Raw genomic sequence first — 16,437 nt, 5'->3', positions numbered from 1 at the left:
CTTCATTTGGCTGAGACTTCTTTTCTCAGAACGTTTATCATTTAAACAGCACTGTGATGGAAACACCTTTCAGTGCATGATCTCCTGTCTTAAAAATATTTCTTCAGCTCTCCTCAATGCATTTTGAAGCGGTTAGAAACTGTTCTGCTCTTGACAGCCTGCACAAAGCTGTTGTTAGTGCTGGTGAAAGTTAGTAAGTGGAGAGAGGCTTTACACCAGGGCAGGTGGCAACAGGAGGAGGGGGAAGGGTTTGACCCTGAAAGAGGGGAGATGGAGCTGAGCTGTGGGGAAGAACTTGTTTGGTGTGAGGGTGGTGAGAGCCTGGCCCAGGTTGGCCCGAGAAGCTGTGGCTGCCCCATCCCTGGAGGGGTTGAAGGGCAGGTTGGAGGGGGCTTGGAGCAGCCTGGTGTGGTGGGAGGTGTCCCTGCCCAGGGCAGGGGGTGGCAGTGGGGGGGCTTTGAGGTCCCTTCCCACCCAAACCATCCTGTGAATCTGTGACACCACGCAGTAGGCTGGGTCAGTTCTACACCCATTGCCAAGAACCCTGATGGGAGGAACACAATGTCAAGGACCACCATTGCCTGCTCTGAAAGAAACCTAAACATTTTGAGCAGGAGCGTTTATAGTTATTACGAACATCGTGTAACCTAAGTAAAACTTCTATTAATATTAAAAAAAAAAAAAAAGATAGAGAGATAGATAGATAAGCAACTTTTTTTTTTTTTTAACAACTCAGAGAATTTATAAACCAGGAACTTTAGGTTTATTTTTTAAGTATGGTGTAACTCAAAGCTAGACACCACTGGTTTTAAAATTTTTGATTCCTGGAGGAACAATTTCATGTCAAGTTTCAGTGCAGGATGAACTATTTGGGCACGAATGTTCCACCTCTGAAGGAGACTCTTATACAAAAGCATTCTTTAATATTCTTAAGTGCTAAATGCTATAGCAATTGGAACTTTGATAGAAGAATAAAAGAGACTGGCAAAACAAGCAAAATTTTCAAGTTTAATAGACAATAGGACACAATTCCGTTTAGTAGGTGATTCAGGTATGACTGTAACATGAAGATTTGTCCTCACGTTTCACAAATACAGGTAGAAGACTTACTCTGTCCTTTCTTTAGTTTTCCTGTGGCTTTTCAGTGCTGTAAGGTCTGAAGAGAAAGACAGAAGTAGTTTGAAGGCCTTTGAGTTCGATAGGATCTACTAAAATAAAACACAGATGGAAATTAAAATGTGATTAAGCATTTTATCTTTTTTTAACCTTGTGTGATATAATTATGGTTTTACATGTCCCAGAAATTCAGTCTTGTACATAGTAATTAACCTTTTATATTATTTTTTTTCTCAAATTAAATACAAAACCTGCAGATAAAAGGCAAGCTGTGATAACATCAGCACACATTTCTACTTCATTTTCTGTCTAAAGATATGGCTTTAATGTCTGTCTTCCAAATACACCTGTTTGATTCCCCGAAATATTGGGTTTTTTCAAAATTCAGAAATATTTTAATCTCTTTCTAAATGTGTCCTCCCTACTTTTGTTTCATACATTTGGTCAAAGAATGAGAGAGATCCTGGGAAGTTGTTCTCCTCCCTTTCCCTGAAAACAGAAGTTTATCTGAATAGCTCTTCTACCTGGCAAAGCTTACGTTCCATACCCTCTGTCGTTATACGCAGTCCCCGTACCGCAGAATCACAGAATAATTGCCTTTTGGTGGGAGGATTGACCCCATGTTTTAGCAGTCCGTCACGAGAGATGTCCCTTCACCTGCTTTCTGGGGACTGGGCTCAGTATTTCTTTTGATATTTGAATGTTAGACGTTTAAATTTAGCTTTCCTCTTCCAGCTGCACTTTTGCTCATAGCTCATGCGTGCACAGTACCATTTCTTTAAATGCGGAATCATATTTCTGCAGCCCTTTCTGGTAAGCAGTTTTGTATGTAACCATACATAACTTTTCTTTCTGTCTGTTGCCACCTTTCCTATTTTACACATTTTATTAAGCCAGTTCTCATTAAGTAATTTTCTTTGAAAATTTATGAGTCCTCTATCATCCCACAATTTAAATTCTACCTGAGTTGTGTGGATTATCAGGAACATCACAGCATGTACTTTTTCTGCTCATTTAGCTCCACCTTAAATGGGAAGGGTTTGTCTTTGGGCTTTGGGGCAGTTCTCTTGCCCTTCTGCAGGATGGGGATGCAGACGCTGGGCAGAGGGAGCCGGGTCTCGTCCTGTCCTGGGGAGGGGAGAGGGCGGCTCGGCAGGACTGCAGCAGACGGGGAGGCTGCGGGGCAGAGCAGGGTCAGGGAAGCTGCGAAAAGCGAGAGGGGGTCCTGCCAAACCTGGTGAGTGCGTGCAAATGAAGAAAGCAGAAAGGATAGTGAGCTCTGGCAGAGTAAATATGAAAGTGCAGAAATGAGGCTAAAAAGAGTTCAAGGGGCATTTTGCAGAGGAATCAAACCCGACAGTAAATTGTTCTTCACATCAGAGCAAGGAGCCTGTGAGGCCAACAGATGATCAAGGTGTGAAAGGAATGCGCAGCCGAGATAAGGCCATTGCTAACAACCAAAATACAGTGTTTCTGCATCCAGCGTTCATCATGGGAGAAACCAGGGACGCTCCCACAATGAAATCTGACTTTGTGGAGGGAATCATCAGAGAGCACCTCTGAAATGGAAGAGAATGTCGGGGTTACTGCTGACCTGCGGACACTGACTCACCGCCGGAGCTGGGTAACGATGACCCACAAGCTGTGGAGGGGCTGGGAGGTGAACGCTCGCATCGGGACGGTGGTGTGTAACCCTTTGCTCTGTGTCAGGCTGGAAGCTGAGTGACAAATGCAGCGACAATCCTTTAGAGGGGTGCTGGGGAGAGCTGGGCAGCCAGGCCTGCCAGTCCAACGTGCACACCAAGCAAACTGCCATAAAACGCAGTAGCAGTGACGTGTTGGGATGGATATATAAATATCATATACGTGGGGGGATTCAAGATCACTTTTGTGAAGAAAATCCCACTTCTCAGAAATCTCTGGAGTTCCTCAAAGGAGAAGGTCGACAAGCATGTGTGCAAACATGATCCAGTTGACATAGTCTACGATTTCCAAAAGGCATTTGACAAAGTTCCTGACCAAAAGCTTTTAAGGAAACTAAACAGGCATGGAATAAGAGGATAAAGGTAGGATATGCTAGTGTGACATGGAAAAGGGTGAACAATAGGGCGACAAGATTTGCTGAGAAGACTGAATTATTTAGAGTGTCAGTGCTGTGAGCCCACTGTGAAGTACTGCCCAAGGACTGTAAGAAGCAGAGGGAGCACAATAAAATGGCAGATGAACTTGGGTGGGAATAAATGTAACGTAGAATAGCCAGGGGAAAATAATCCAATCTTTGCATGTGGATTGATGGGCTCTGAGCTTACCGTGACCATTCAGGACTCAAATTTTAGAGTTATGAGATACAGTACCCCAAAAATATCAGTTCAGTGTTCAAAAGCTGTGGAAAAAAAAAAGCAGGTGAAATGTTAGGAATTGACAGGAAAGCAATGTGCACTTCGGTGCACTTTGGTCCCTCTCTTCGGTGTCCTTCAGCACAGCTACAGCTCTTCAGTCTGGAAGAGAGAGGACAGAGGGGAGCATCTGAAAAGAGCTTCAAAATCATCCATAATGGGAGACACTGGTTAACAATCAATTGTTCGTCATTTCTTCCAGTACAAGAGTTAGGGGGCATGTGAGGAAGGCAGCAGGCAATGGGTTCAGAAGAGGCTGGAGGTGACTCCTGGTGCAATAGGCAGCAGACCCATAAGCGCCTTACTAAGGGGTGCAGGAGGTCTGCTCTGCTTCCAGAGGAGATGGGACCAGTCCATGGAAGAGAAATTCATGGAAGGTTATTGAACACACAGAACCTTCATCCAGCTCGTGCAGTCACTGATCTTAAGCAGATGAGCGTGGAGGAGCATTAGGGAAGGGATGTGTGCTTGCTCCAATTTTAAGCTCCGTAAGGCATCGCCTTATGGCCGCAGTTAGAGACCATGGCGATGTAAACTGATCATAACAGGTCCATATGTCTGTGCCTCTGCTAATTACTTTCTGTAAAGCATTAGGAGTCCCGCACAGGAAACCTGAAGGCATCTCACCAATGGTTCTGTGGCAGGCTGCCTGTGGGGCAGTGTCTGGTGTCTGCAGGAGCAGACCTCAGGTTCTGCCCTGAGCCTGGGGCAGAGGGAATCAAGCATTCCCCGGAGATGCCCAGAACACTCTGCAAACGCTACTGCAGCCTTCATGCAGCAGATCTTAATACAGTCTTGGGGAAAAGACTAATATATTCTCTCATTTCTTTTCAGTTGTTACCAAATACTCAAGATGCTCAAGAAAAGTTTTAATTTGTCTTTCCCAGAAAGTTCACTCGCTTTTGTTGTGCACGAAGGATGCAGAAGCAGCTCCTGTGCCCTATCTCAGAGTGACTCTCCATGGTCATGGCTTTGTCCAGAAGTGAACACGAGGCAACTCAAGGCACTTTGCCTAGTTTGATTTGAGAAGTGCTCAAAGTTATTTAAAACATTTTCAGGAAAATACATTGGCTGTCTCTTAGGTCAGTCACCTTCCCTGAAACAGCCCAGAGAATGTATGGAGTCTCCTTGGATGGAGGGGTGTTGGAAGGAGCTCATCCGCATGTGCTCTCCTGGGGAGGATGTCGGCGGAGCAGAGAGCAGAGCTGTTCAGACGTTTCAGGGGTGGCTCTTTGTCCCTCTGGGAAAGAGCACATCCATCTCCTCCAGCGCTGTGTGCTCTGGGGATGTGTATATCTGTGTGTACATGTATGTACTTATCTCTGTACGAGCTGAGAGCCCCATGCCGCCATTGTCCTGCGTTGGCAGGTTGGGTGGCGGTCGGGAGGGTGTCGTGGGGCCTGTCTCCTGCCAGGCTGGGAAAAGAACTTCACAAGGAGGGTGATGGGACAGGGGCAGGCAGAGCTGGCAGGATGGGGTCTCCCTGTGCACCTGGCTTGTGGGTGCCCAGTGATGGGCCCCAGCTCGTCCTGGATCTGCTGCTGGCAGAGCCCAGGTCCCCGTGCTCTCAGCCCCACTGGCCCCGGGGCGTGAAGGGAGAGGCCTCCATGTCTGCACACCCAGGCACCCTGCACCCAGCGCTCCTTCCCGGGGACCCCTCCTGGCACCCCAACCGCCATTGGCCGCCTCTCTCCCAGGAGATTTCCGTCCGCCTTTGTCGTTCTTGGTGCTTGCCGTGGGGGCATGGCCTCCGTGGGCCGGGATGTGGCTGGTGGCAGAGGGAGACCCACAGGGCTGCCCCAGTGTCCCTCACAGCACGGGGTTTGCCCTTCCTCCCCCATTTCCACGCCTGCGGTCAGGCCCTGTCCGCCCAAGGGTAGGCGTCAGGCGGCGTTGCCGGGAGCCTGCCCGGCGCCGGCGGTTGACTACCTCGGCCCGCGCCGCGGCGGCCGTCTGCGCCAGGGAGAGGTCTCGACATCTGCTTGTGCGGGAGCGGTTTTGAAGGGAGGCATTGTGTGTTTTCCGCGGCAGTTCCCATGCGGAGGTGATGAAAAGTGTGTGTTTTGGCAAATCTTTTGTTTTATTGTGGTGGCTTGCGGCGGGGCAGCTCCTAGCAGCCGCCGCTTTGACAAAGCACCAGAGGATTCTGTTAAAAAGTTGTGTTTAGTAATTGTAGTCGTCGTGTCAGACCATAACTGACTTGGAGCTGAAGGATTTTTGCGAGATGAGTAGCTGTGCCAGCAGGGACCCAAGTCTCCTGGGCCAGCCGCGCTCTCATTAAGATTTGCCGCTAGCCGTGGCGGTGTTCGGCAAGTATGTGACGTGCATGCTGTTATTGTATGCTTGGCTTGTCAGCCTGCAGCTTTCTGACACTCACTTATGTCACTCTTTATTCAGAGAGGAAGAAGCTTTTGATAATTTGACAAGACAAGCTCTTAAACGATCTAGGTCATGGCCTTCACTGTCTGTGATTGTGAACATATTTCCTGAAAGCCCTGTCACTCATCACAGCTACATTTTCTCCCGGGGAGCCGCAGGCCTGTCCCGGTCTCCTGTCAGCGCGTGCATTTTGGTTATTCATACGCCAAATACAGTAGCGGGGCTGCCGCTGGCCGTGGGCGAGCGCCCGCATGTTAGCGAGGCTAATCCTCGCCCCGGCCGGCTCCCAGCAGGGCCGCCGCGGCCCGCGCCGCGCAGGGCAGGCACCGGCCACGGGAGCGGAAAGGAGGAAAGGCCGCTTAGTGCTGTTTTTGTGTTTGCTCATTGTTGTGGAAATATGAGAACTGGTGGCAAGGGCCTTGTCTATTGAGCACTCGAGTCCTGGTCTGCTGTCAGGGGCTGTTGGAGATTGAGTGTTTTATTTTCTTTGATGTTCACGTTTGAGAATAGGGAAGTGGGAATTAAACAACAGATGCATTAAGCCGTTGTTCTGGTAAAACAATAATTAGCACCTGATAAAATTCAATACGGGTCAAAACGCGCAGGATCCAGCCTGGATTCATCTGGTGTGGCAGCCTCAGCCAGAGCGGGCTCGGGTACAGATAATCGGCCTTCCAAATTAACCAAATGTGAGCCACAGCAAAAAAACAGCAGATTTGGGGGGAAAACAAACAAACAAACAAAACCAAACAGATTTGGGACAATTAATTGTCCGTCAGTTGTGTGCAGCAAAAGGCGGGCAGCGGTGAGAAGAGGTGTGGGGCAGCCTCCTCGCCGGTGCTTCCCGTGGGCAGGGGCGCTGGCAGCTTTTGTGCTGGTACATCTAAATGCTGGTAAGGTCAGACCACTGGGGCAGGAAATAAATGCAATTTTATTTTAATGTAGTTCATCAGGCTGCCATCGTACTTGTATACCACAAGGGCTTTTCTTTAAATGAGGGCCATTCATGGTTAAGTACTTTTAAATAAATACGAAAGATCACAGGCTCGGTGGTTGTTGTATTTGGTTATGCTCTCTTCCATGGCAAACCTCTTTGCTTCATTTGAGAAGCCAGTATTCAGTAGTAATTGTTAATTATATTTTTTGTCATTCCGTGATAGAAGTTACAGACAATAACTCCAAGCTGATGCAAGGTAATAGGTCTCCTAGTTAAAAGCATCGCTTCTAAAAAGCTGTTGTTTAGCCAGGCATCCGTTTTCCACTATTGTATTCAACTCCCAAAGTTGGTAAGTGATCATTGTGATGGTCAAAAGTATTGCACTGAATCACCATCTGAATGAAGAAATATGCTCGGCCAATTTCCCCTTACCACCTTCTTCCTACCTCCCTTAACTTTTCCCACAGCCTTAAAACACCCTTAAAGACAATGATGATAAAACCTGCCACCGGGTCTCAGCGCTGAGGGGTGGGGACCGTCCCCCTCCCCGTGTTGTGGCAAGAGCTTTGCCAACTGCCCGTCCCTGCTCCGAGTTATGGGTTTTCGCTGCAAGGGATATTAAGCCGTTGTTCTGGTAAAACAATAATTAGCACCTGATAAAATTCAATACGGGTCAAAACGCGCAGGATCCAGCCTGGATTCATCTGGTGTGGCAGCCTCAGCCAGAGCGGGCTCGGGTACAGATAATCGGCCTTCCAAATTAACCAAATGTGAGCCACAGCAAAAAAACAGCAGATTTGGGGGGAAAACAAACAAACAAACAAAACCAAACAGATTTGGGACAATTAATTGTCCGTCAGTTGTGTGCAGCAAAAGGCGGGCAGCGGTGAGAAGAGGTGTGGGGCAGCCTCCTCGCCGGTGCTTCCCGTGGGCAGGGGCGCTGGCAGCTTTTGTGCTGGTACATCTAAATGCTGGTAAGGTCAGACCACTGGGGCAGGAAATAAATGCAATTTTATTTTAATGTAGTTCATCAGGCTGCCATCGTACTTGTATACCACAAGGGCTTTTCTTTAAATGAGGGCCATTCATGGTTAAGTACTTTTAAATAAATACGAAAGATCACAGGCTCGGTGGTTGTTGTATTTGGTTATGCTCTCTTCCATGGCAAACCTCTTTGCTTCATTTGAGAAGCCAGTATTCAGTAGTAATTGTTAATTATATTTTTTGTCATTCCGTGATAGAAGTTACAGACAATAACTCCAAGCTGATGCAAGGTAATAGGTCTCCTAGTTAAAAGCATCGCTTCTAAAAAGCTGTTGTTTAGCCAGGCATCCGTTTTCCACTATTGTATTCAACTCCCAAAGTTGGTAAGTGATCATTGTGATGGTCAAAAGTATTGCACTGAATCACCATCTGAATGAAGAAATATGCTCGGCCAATTTCCCCTTACCACCTTCTTCCTACCTCCCTTAACTTTTCCCACAGCCTTAAAACACCCTTAAAGACAATGATGATAAAACCTGCCACCGGGTCTCAGCGCTGAGGGGTGGGGACCGTCCCCCTCCCCGTGTTGTGGCAAGAGCTTTGCCAACTGCCCGTCCCTGCTCCGAGTTATGGGTTTTCGCTGCAAGGGATGTCTTTGTGTCCAGAGCGAAAAAAAAAAAACCCAACTCAACTAGTATTCAAAAATAAAGTAATTTTTTTTAATTATTATTAAATAGCTGCTGTGTGAGTAAAGGTCATATCACAGAGTGGCATTTTGCCAGTATGTGACAACTCATTGATTGCGATTTTTCAACCATATTAGTCTGGGGACACTGTGGTAATCGAAAACTATCCAGAACTAATGTATAAATAACTGTCTGCTACCCCTGCGCGAAGCCAGCAAAGGTCTCCTGTACGGCTGAAGCCTTTTGCCGGTTTGAGAGGGAAGGCAGGGTCTCTGGAACAGTGTTTTTATACGCCAGAGAGTGTTTATATATCGCGCCTCTGAATCCCCTGTAAGTTAGCGAAGGAGGAAAATCCTTTTGTCTGCGCTGGAAGACAGCTCCGGCGCGCGCAAACTGTCAGGCATCGTGGTCTGTTCCTGTTAGAAATGTGTGAGGCACTTCACACATTTCCTTTATAGAAATATTAATATAAAACTCAAATATTTACATGCCGTATTTGAGTAAGAGGAGAAATGTCGAGCCATTACACAGAACAGATTGTAGATTTTTCTCCAGAAAATTGTGTTACTGACGGAATGAATAATAAATAATATAATTTCCATCACATCCAGGGAAAACATACTGTGTATGCCATGGGGTGACCGTCAGAAACTTGGGTTATTTTTTGAGAAATTCAGCTGCTAATATTGGTTGTTGGGTGGTTTTTTTTTAATTAACGTGCTTCGTCACAATAAAAGAAGGCAAGAATTTAGGCATGAGTGAAAAATTTATTCGAAATCTAAAGAAATGTTAATAGTACTCATTTGCAAGTAGTCATGAGGCTTCAATGTTTGAAATTAGAGCTACAGCATATTATATAGAAGCCACAGAATAACTAATATTTCTTCTTAAAATACTGAAAATTGAGATTGGCAAACCAAATTGCTAATTGTTCAAATGATTAAGGAGCTATTTTAATAAAAGGGTAAATGTTTTAAAGAGAAGTGAAAGACCTCCATTGAAGTAGCTGTGTGCACGCTCTCTTAAACACTAAAATGGCTAACAGACAAAATGCCACTATTTCTGCATCTCTTTATGGTGTGGGGATCATAGGAGAAGGCAGAAATGTTGTAAATTTTGTAAAAATATTAAGAACACATGAGAGAGTAACCTCTGTCTCAGTGATCATGAAAACATTCTGATTTTGTTTAAAGAAGAAGATCCACATTTTCCTCTTTTCTGTCTTTTATGTATTCCTCAGGTCTATTGTGTTACTGCTGGAATTCAAAAATCTGCTCTGTAAAATTTTTTACAATGGGCTGCATTTAGAAGTTTTTGTGCAAGTCTGGCAAGTTTTAAAAAAATTTTTAAAAAAATTTTTAAAAAATAAAATTTAAAAAAGTTCAGCAAGCCATTGTAAAAATAGAAACATTAAAGCAATCTGTTATGGTTCTTGTTTACAACTCATCTGACATCAGGCTACTGAGGATTATTACATGTAACAATTATATTTTGATTAGGACAGAGGTATGTACAAAAATACTAAAATATTTCTCTTCCTACGTGAAAGGAAGGTACTTTGTGACTTAATTTCCAAAACGTTATGTAAATTTAAGATGTCAGAAAATTTAGAATTTAAATTCACTTCTGCTTGGTTTTCAGTATTAATTCTTATTAGAGTTAAGAGGACGTTACTCTCCCAAACTTCTAACCTTCAGAGAAGAAGGGGTGAGAGAAAACTGTTACTGGCTTTCTGACAATGGCAGGGAGTGTGTTAAACCAGTGTAAAATTCAATTAAACTGTCTAGCCAGGTTTTTGAAGCTGAAATGCAGACCCTTTCAGTTAAGCTTCTTATTTTCCTGTGACCGACACCGGTGGATACTGTGTTATGCCAAAACCAACAGGCTGTAAAGCACCTTGTTTCATGCTCCTAGCTGATCAATATTTTTATTTTCCAGGCTTGCCCAGAAATATGGAGGCAGTATCACCTAACAGTAAGTAGAAACACCTTTTTTATTTTCTTCTACACCCAACCTATTTACTCTTCTGTGAACTGCTGACCATAAAATATAGACAAGCATCTTCAGTGAGAAGATAATAAACATCTGAAGAGTTTTTGAACTGAAGAATGCAATGAAACACTATTTTTTAAACATCTTTAGAACTTATGATTTCGTTTTAATACTGTAATCATTAAACGAGTGCCTTGAAGCACTCTCTCCTCTCAGTGACTACATTTACACATATAAAGAGGGTTAAATTTTAAGTTGAGATGCATAGCAGAAGCAATAATCCCATCTCAGATATCCCAGATGCTGGTAACTAATCACTGTGTGTGACAAAGCTTTCTTTTTAAATAAGTGAAATAAATCTCAGCTAGACTGTAGATGTTAATTTGAGAAATACACCTTACAAACTTTTGCAGATAATTTCTAATTGGTGAGGCTATAACTATAGCTTCTTTGGCCTGCATTAGTTGATCTTTAATCGTTGAATCAAGAAAATAAAACTTTGTGAACTGCACCAGTGTATTACTTAAGGTTTTTCCTCATATGTAAAATAGAGATAAAAATAAAACAAAATGCGTTCAGATTTGGCTAATACTGATACCTGGAACAATATTTAACTGTTTAAGAGAATTTTCAATGGATTGGTATCCCAAATCTTCAGTATATTCATTTATAAAATTATTATACATAAAAACACCTTCAAAGATTAGGGTTTCTGCTGTTAATCTGAATCTTTGCTGTCATTGCTGTCCAGATCAGCCTCCTATGTATTTAGCTGCTTCAGATAATTAGTCACTGCTGTCCGCTCAGAACACAGTAGAAAAGTTTGTCCACTACTTTTCTCTATGGGTCTGTGGGCTTTTTCTTTTGAGTAATAAATAGGATGTGCTTTATAATTTGTTGCCTCCACCTCTTCATCACAGTGGAATGCCTTTTTTTCTGATTTTGGTTCTAAACTCAATGATGAGGGAAAACTGCTTAAAACATCTTGCCTGTTTTTTCTGCATAATCATTTTAAAACAAAGATCTGTTTTGGAAATCCTCCACCTTCTCTAAGTACTTGCTTTTATTTTAAACAGAATTGGTATAGACTTAAAAAAAAACAACATTTTGAGCAAAAGGTGTATTCAGTGAGCATTTTTGTTTGTTTTTTTTTAATTGCATGAAGCAAGAAGGTAAATACTATCTTTCATTATAATCCCTAAGGGTGCATGTAAGAACAATTTCTGAAATGTTTACAATATTTAGAATCTAATAGCCAGATAGGTATATAAGATGTTGTAATATGTTGGGTTCTACTTTTTACTGAGGTTTACAAGATTTAATTGATTTTAGTCTTGCTTGCCATTGAAAATTCCTCTAAAAGTGAGTTGCAGTCAACACTTAGAAAATAATTATTTTTGTATAAAAGTGTGGGGGAGCTTAAGCCTGCCCCAGTGGTTACTGGGGCAGAATTTGAGGTGTCTGAGGTAGAAAATTTTATCTGTGAATTTTGTAGAAACTGTTCTGAATTTACATTTTACTTAGTATAAAGCTGACAACGTTTGTCAAAACAAGCTCTTGTTAGAAAATGTAATAGTTATGAATACAAATGTATTATTAAAAGCACCATTTGGAAATGCTTAGTGCATTTTAGGGACATTTTGAAATGTAGTCAAATGTGGGCACGCGCAGATAAATTGGCATTGAGTCAGGCCCTGGCTACTGATAAATAATTTTTCATTTTGCTGTGAACTGCAAATTATCTGCAAATAATCCAGATTTCTGATATGTGGGAAATGCTTTGCATGTCTCCATTTTTTGGAGACATACTTTGACATTAGTAGCCAGATTAAGCCTGCAATTTAAAAAAATGTGTGGTAAAAGACATGCTTGATATTTCTAATAAGTTATACCCCAAGAAACTGCATTATCAAAATTGTTTAAATGTACAAGTCTCAGCTTTTATTGTTCCATTTCAATATTCTCTTTTGCACCCAAAGCAGAACAAAAGTAAATAGTGTTCCCGCAAGAATCAAAACTTCTGTTAGATTAATGTATATTTTATATATATATGTAGAAAAGTAACTAAAATGCTGGGATCTTTTACTCTCATATCAGCATGGTAGTATTCAAGTACAGAAATTAGTTTATAATTTTCCTAGGTTGGAATAAATATTTCTGTACAACAGGATAACTGTTAAAAGAAAAATAATAGAAGTTTAAAATAAGTACTGTTTTGGTTGTCTCTGTGTCTGATTTTTAGCAAACAGACTGAGGCCATGGTGAGTTTTTCCTGTGCTTTCACCGTGGATAGAATCACTGGATTTAAATTGATTTTGGTAAATTGATCACAAGTGTCACACATGCAGGTACATGTGAGCACAAATAAAACAAGGCATTTGGGTTTGTAATAAAAGACTGTTTTTATGACATTGCTTGGAGACAGCCATGACAAAGTTTGTCTAAATGTTTTGCATTCTATAAAGCATTCTTAGTTAATTACTGTGAATGCTTGTGAAAAACCACACAGCCTTCCACCTTTCTCTTTTGTGAAGCTTTGGTGATTTTATTCATTATCTGGCTCTTTCCTAAGAGATGGACTGCCATCTATTGACTCCTGGTAGCCCCTGCACAGAAATGGGGATTGACTAGAACAATGACTAAATAATAAAACCATTCTGCTGTTATGGATGGTGGTGGGTTTTTGTTTACGTTAGCTGTGGTGACAAATTTTGGCACATTACAAATAATTTGTTATATAGGCAGAAATGTCTTATTCCAACCAAAATAGACTGCCAGTGCAAGAGGTCTCACGAGCAGTTGAAATGGCAAAAAGGATTATAAGCGGAATATTTTAATTTGCCTTTTGATAGAAAAAAGATTATCATATTGTATTCAATGAAGCTTAAATTTAAAGGCTCTATGATAATCAAAGCTTTATAACTGGATGAAGTTAGTTTCTTTAAACTTGTTCTTTCAACTCTGTTAACTAAAATTATTCTGCAAAAAACCAATCAAAGTCAGCAGAACAATCCAATTCCCACTGAGGTTTAAAATAATATTTAATAACCTCTTTAAGATGGTGATTTAAAACTTCTACAAATCATTTTCATTGTGCCTGTTCTCTATGTATTTCTCCTGTATCAGAAGAGGGAAATTACATTTGTCAAAACATATTTTAGGTTTTGCTTCATATAGGTATCTATTTGCAATAAATAGGTGGGTTTTGATACCCGCTTACGTTTATCAAAGGTGTTATTATCAATTCAAATAGTAACACCAGGACTTCATGTGCAGAACCAGGATAAACAGTTTTGACCATCGCTCACTGCAGTGTAAATAATAATACATGTAATTTTTTCCCAGACGAGGTATTTGAAGGCCTTGCAAAGCTCTTTGTTCTGGATTATGAGGAAGCTTAGTTTACAACTTGGTCTTTCTAAATGCTACAAAATCCAGGGAAATTCAGTCTGTGCTCCAAAGGACGTGTCATCGCACCCCCTTTTCCCGCCTCCCAAGGATACTGGGGGTGCTCTTGGCAGAGTGTTTGCATCCCCAGAATGCTTGGCTCTTTCTCATTCCCATCCTCCGTTTTTTCTGGATTTCGGCTGTAAAGGTAGAGACATTTATGGAATAATTTGTCCTCAAGTGGAGGCCGGTGTATAGCCCTCTATTTACGGAAAGGAAGGGAGTGGAAAAACTTGTGAGATTCAGGCACATTGTAAGTTTGATTCATTGGGTTCAGTTTTGCAGTATATTTTAAGAAAAATGCAGTCTCATCTGCCCCAGTTTGGTCTGCTGTCCGATGGCTCCCTGCGTGTCCGGTGGCAGCTCCCACTTCACCGGGTCCGTGTCCAGTGTCAGGGACGGGTGCCGGGACGGCCCTGGGATGGGGGCGGCTGCAGGGTCCCTGTGTTCCCCAGGGCTCGGACCTTCGGACACGGGGTCTGCCGGCAGCGGGGGGTGCAGCAGGATGGGGCTGGCCTGTGTGGGGACACCACGCGTCGAAGGGACCCTTTGCCCCTGGCACCTGAGCTGGCCCAGGGACCCGCTCCTGTCCCTCCGCCGTCCCGTGGCCAGAGGAGCTGGGCTCACACAACTCAGGCGTTGTGTGAGCTGCCACGTTTCCACCCAGCAGGCGACATCGCCGCAGAATAAAGAGGAGATCTATTTCCAGGGCAGAGTGACCTGTGTTTTGCGCCGGGCACAAAGCGGCGTCCCCCTGTCCCTGTCCCCCCGGAGCCACCCAGCCCCCTGGCAGTGGCACCGCACATGCCGGTGCCCATGGCAGCGCTGCAGACAAACGCCGTACCTGCGGCGGCACCTGCCCTGCCCGAGCAGCGCGAGCGCGGCCGGCCCGGGTGCTACAGCCAAATGGGAATTAGCCTTGCAATTCTTCAGCAAACATCTACCGAGGGGTGACATTCCCTCCCCGGAAAGGGGAGAGAGCACAATGTTTATTTTTTTAGCGTGTTTGTCAGTACAGATGCACACGTGAGAACAGAAATCCTGCTCCAGTTCGGTGTTTTCTTTCTGTAAAGACTGCTCATTTTTAATAACCTCTTCCCCCAGCTACTGCTCGGGACTCCTTCCCCCATCCCCTGCCTTCACCACTCTCATTTATATTAAAGTTCCTTGGCCAAGATGGCCACCAACAGAGTTTTAGAACCGTCAGAATTTTTAACTAGTAGGAGCTATCATTTAACATGCTTTTTGACAGTTTGTTAATCTTACTTTTAATCCACTTACATAAAAGAAGGTGAACCAGGAATTGGCTGGTTTTGGCCTCTGTGCGTAAAAGACATGAAGGGACAATGCGCCTTTTGTGTTTAAATTTTGCGCTCGGATTTCTTTGTGCGCATTATTAAAATTCCTTTTGGTCTGCCACTTTTTTTCTGAAATGAAAACATAAGCAGTCTTGCTTAAAGTCAGTTTGTGTCCTTGGAAATGTGACTTTCAGAGAGAGAAAATTTAAAGTATGAGTCCAGCAGAAAAAAAATATTTAAGGTTGAGGGCAAGAGCATTTGTTCTGCAGAGCAGGTCAGGGGGATTGTGTGGTGAGGCACGGGGATGGAGGTGTTTTCGGGGGGAGATGGAGCCCGGCATCCCCGTGCAGGGAAGGGGCTGGACGTGGCTCGGTGGACGGCTGCCACCACCACATCGTCGGGTCCCTGTTCAGTGTGTCACCACTTGGACAGTCTCTCTCCGGGTGCTTTAAGCTTGATTTTATTAACTCTAGTAAAAATAACACTTTGTTTGTGCAATAGATGGTGTGGTTTTGCCTGTTCTGCAGTCACAGCGCAGGCCCTTGTGTGTCAGCACAGCAGTCGTGGGATATTTGGTGGGATATTTCTTAGGGGAGGCAACCCCAAAATTCCCAGGGATGTGAATTTAGGGAGAGGATGGGTCTGCCTCCGCGGAGGGTGGGGAAGCACCAGCACCTGGAGCGTGACCCTGTCCCCATGCTGGGAGCGGTGCCTTTGGGGGCCTGGGCTCCAGATTCCCCGTTCTCTGGAAACGCACGCTGGCCTCTTCAGCCAGGGGAGGAGGTAGGGCTGGTCCTGGACCACACCTGGCAGATATTTTGCCTTTACATTGTCTGTTGGCGTTGCTCAGCCCCGAGTCCCACTGCTTTGGAGGTGCTGCTCCGTGGCAGCGGTGCCTGGGGAATGCCTCCCCGCACCGCCGGCCTGCTGGGCGCACGGGCGCCCAGAGCATCTCCTGGGCTCTATTTCACTGTCTGTTCATTTCCCCTAATAATTATAATGTGTCCCACATTATTTCAAGTTTCAGGTATTTTTGAGGCAGTCAGATACCTAAACCCAAGATTTGTTTCTGTTGCAAAGAGATCGAATTTCACAAAAGACGGTACTCTTTCTGCTATTTTTTTTTTTACAGAAAGCAGAATTTCAGGTCCTGAAATAAGTGTGAGTACAAAGCACATGCTATCACTTTCGGTACGAAAGCA

General features: G+C 43.9%; 1 protein-coding gene across 2 annotated transcripts in view; it reads left to right on the top strand.

Moving 5' to 3' along the window:
* ZCCHC7 (zinc finger, CCHC domain containing 7) overlaps nt 1-16,437 on the top strand; it is a 113,271-nt gene that overhangs the window by 77,959 nt on the left and 18,875 nt on the right. For both annotated transcript variants that reach the window (XM_014962556.1, XM_014962555.1), the window contains exon 8: nt 10,437-10,472. In XM_014962556.1, coding sequence (XP_014818042.1) covers nt 10,437-10,472 — 36 coding nt within the window. The remainder of the gene's footprint in view (nt 1-10,436; nt 10,473-16,437) is intronic.

This window comes from Calidris pugnax, unplaced genomic scaffold (genome assembly GCF_001431845.1).
Source record: "Calidris pugnax isolate Ruff unplaced genomic scaffold, ASM143184v1 scaffold499, whole genome shotgun sequence".
NCBI classification, from domain to species: Eukaryota; Metazoa; Chordata; class Aves; order Charadriiformes; family Scolopacidae; genus Calidris; species Calidris pugnax.
The sequence above is the reverse complement of the archived record's forward strand: the minus strand, read 5'-3'. Positions and strand labels throughout refer to the sequence as shown.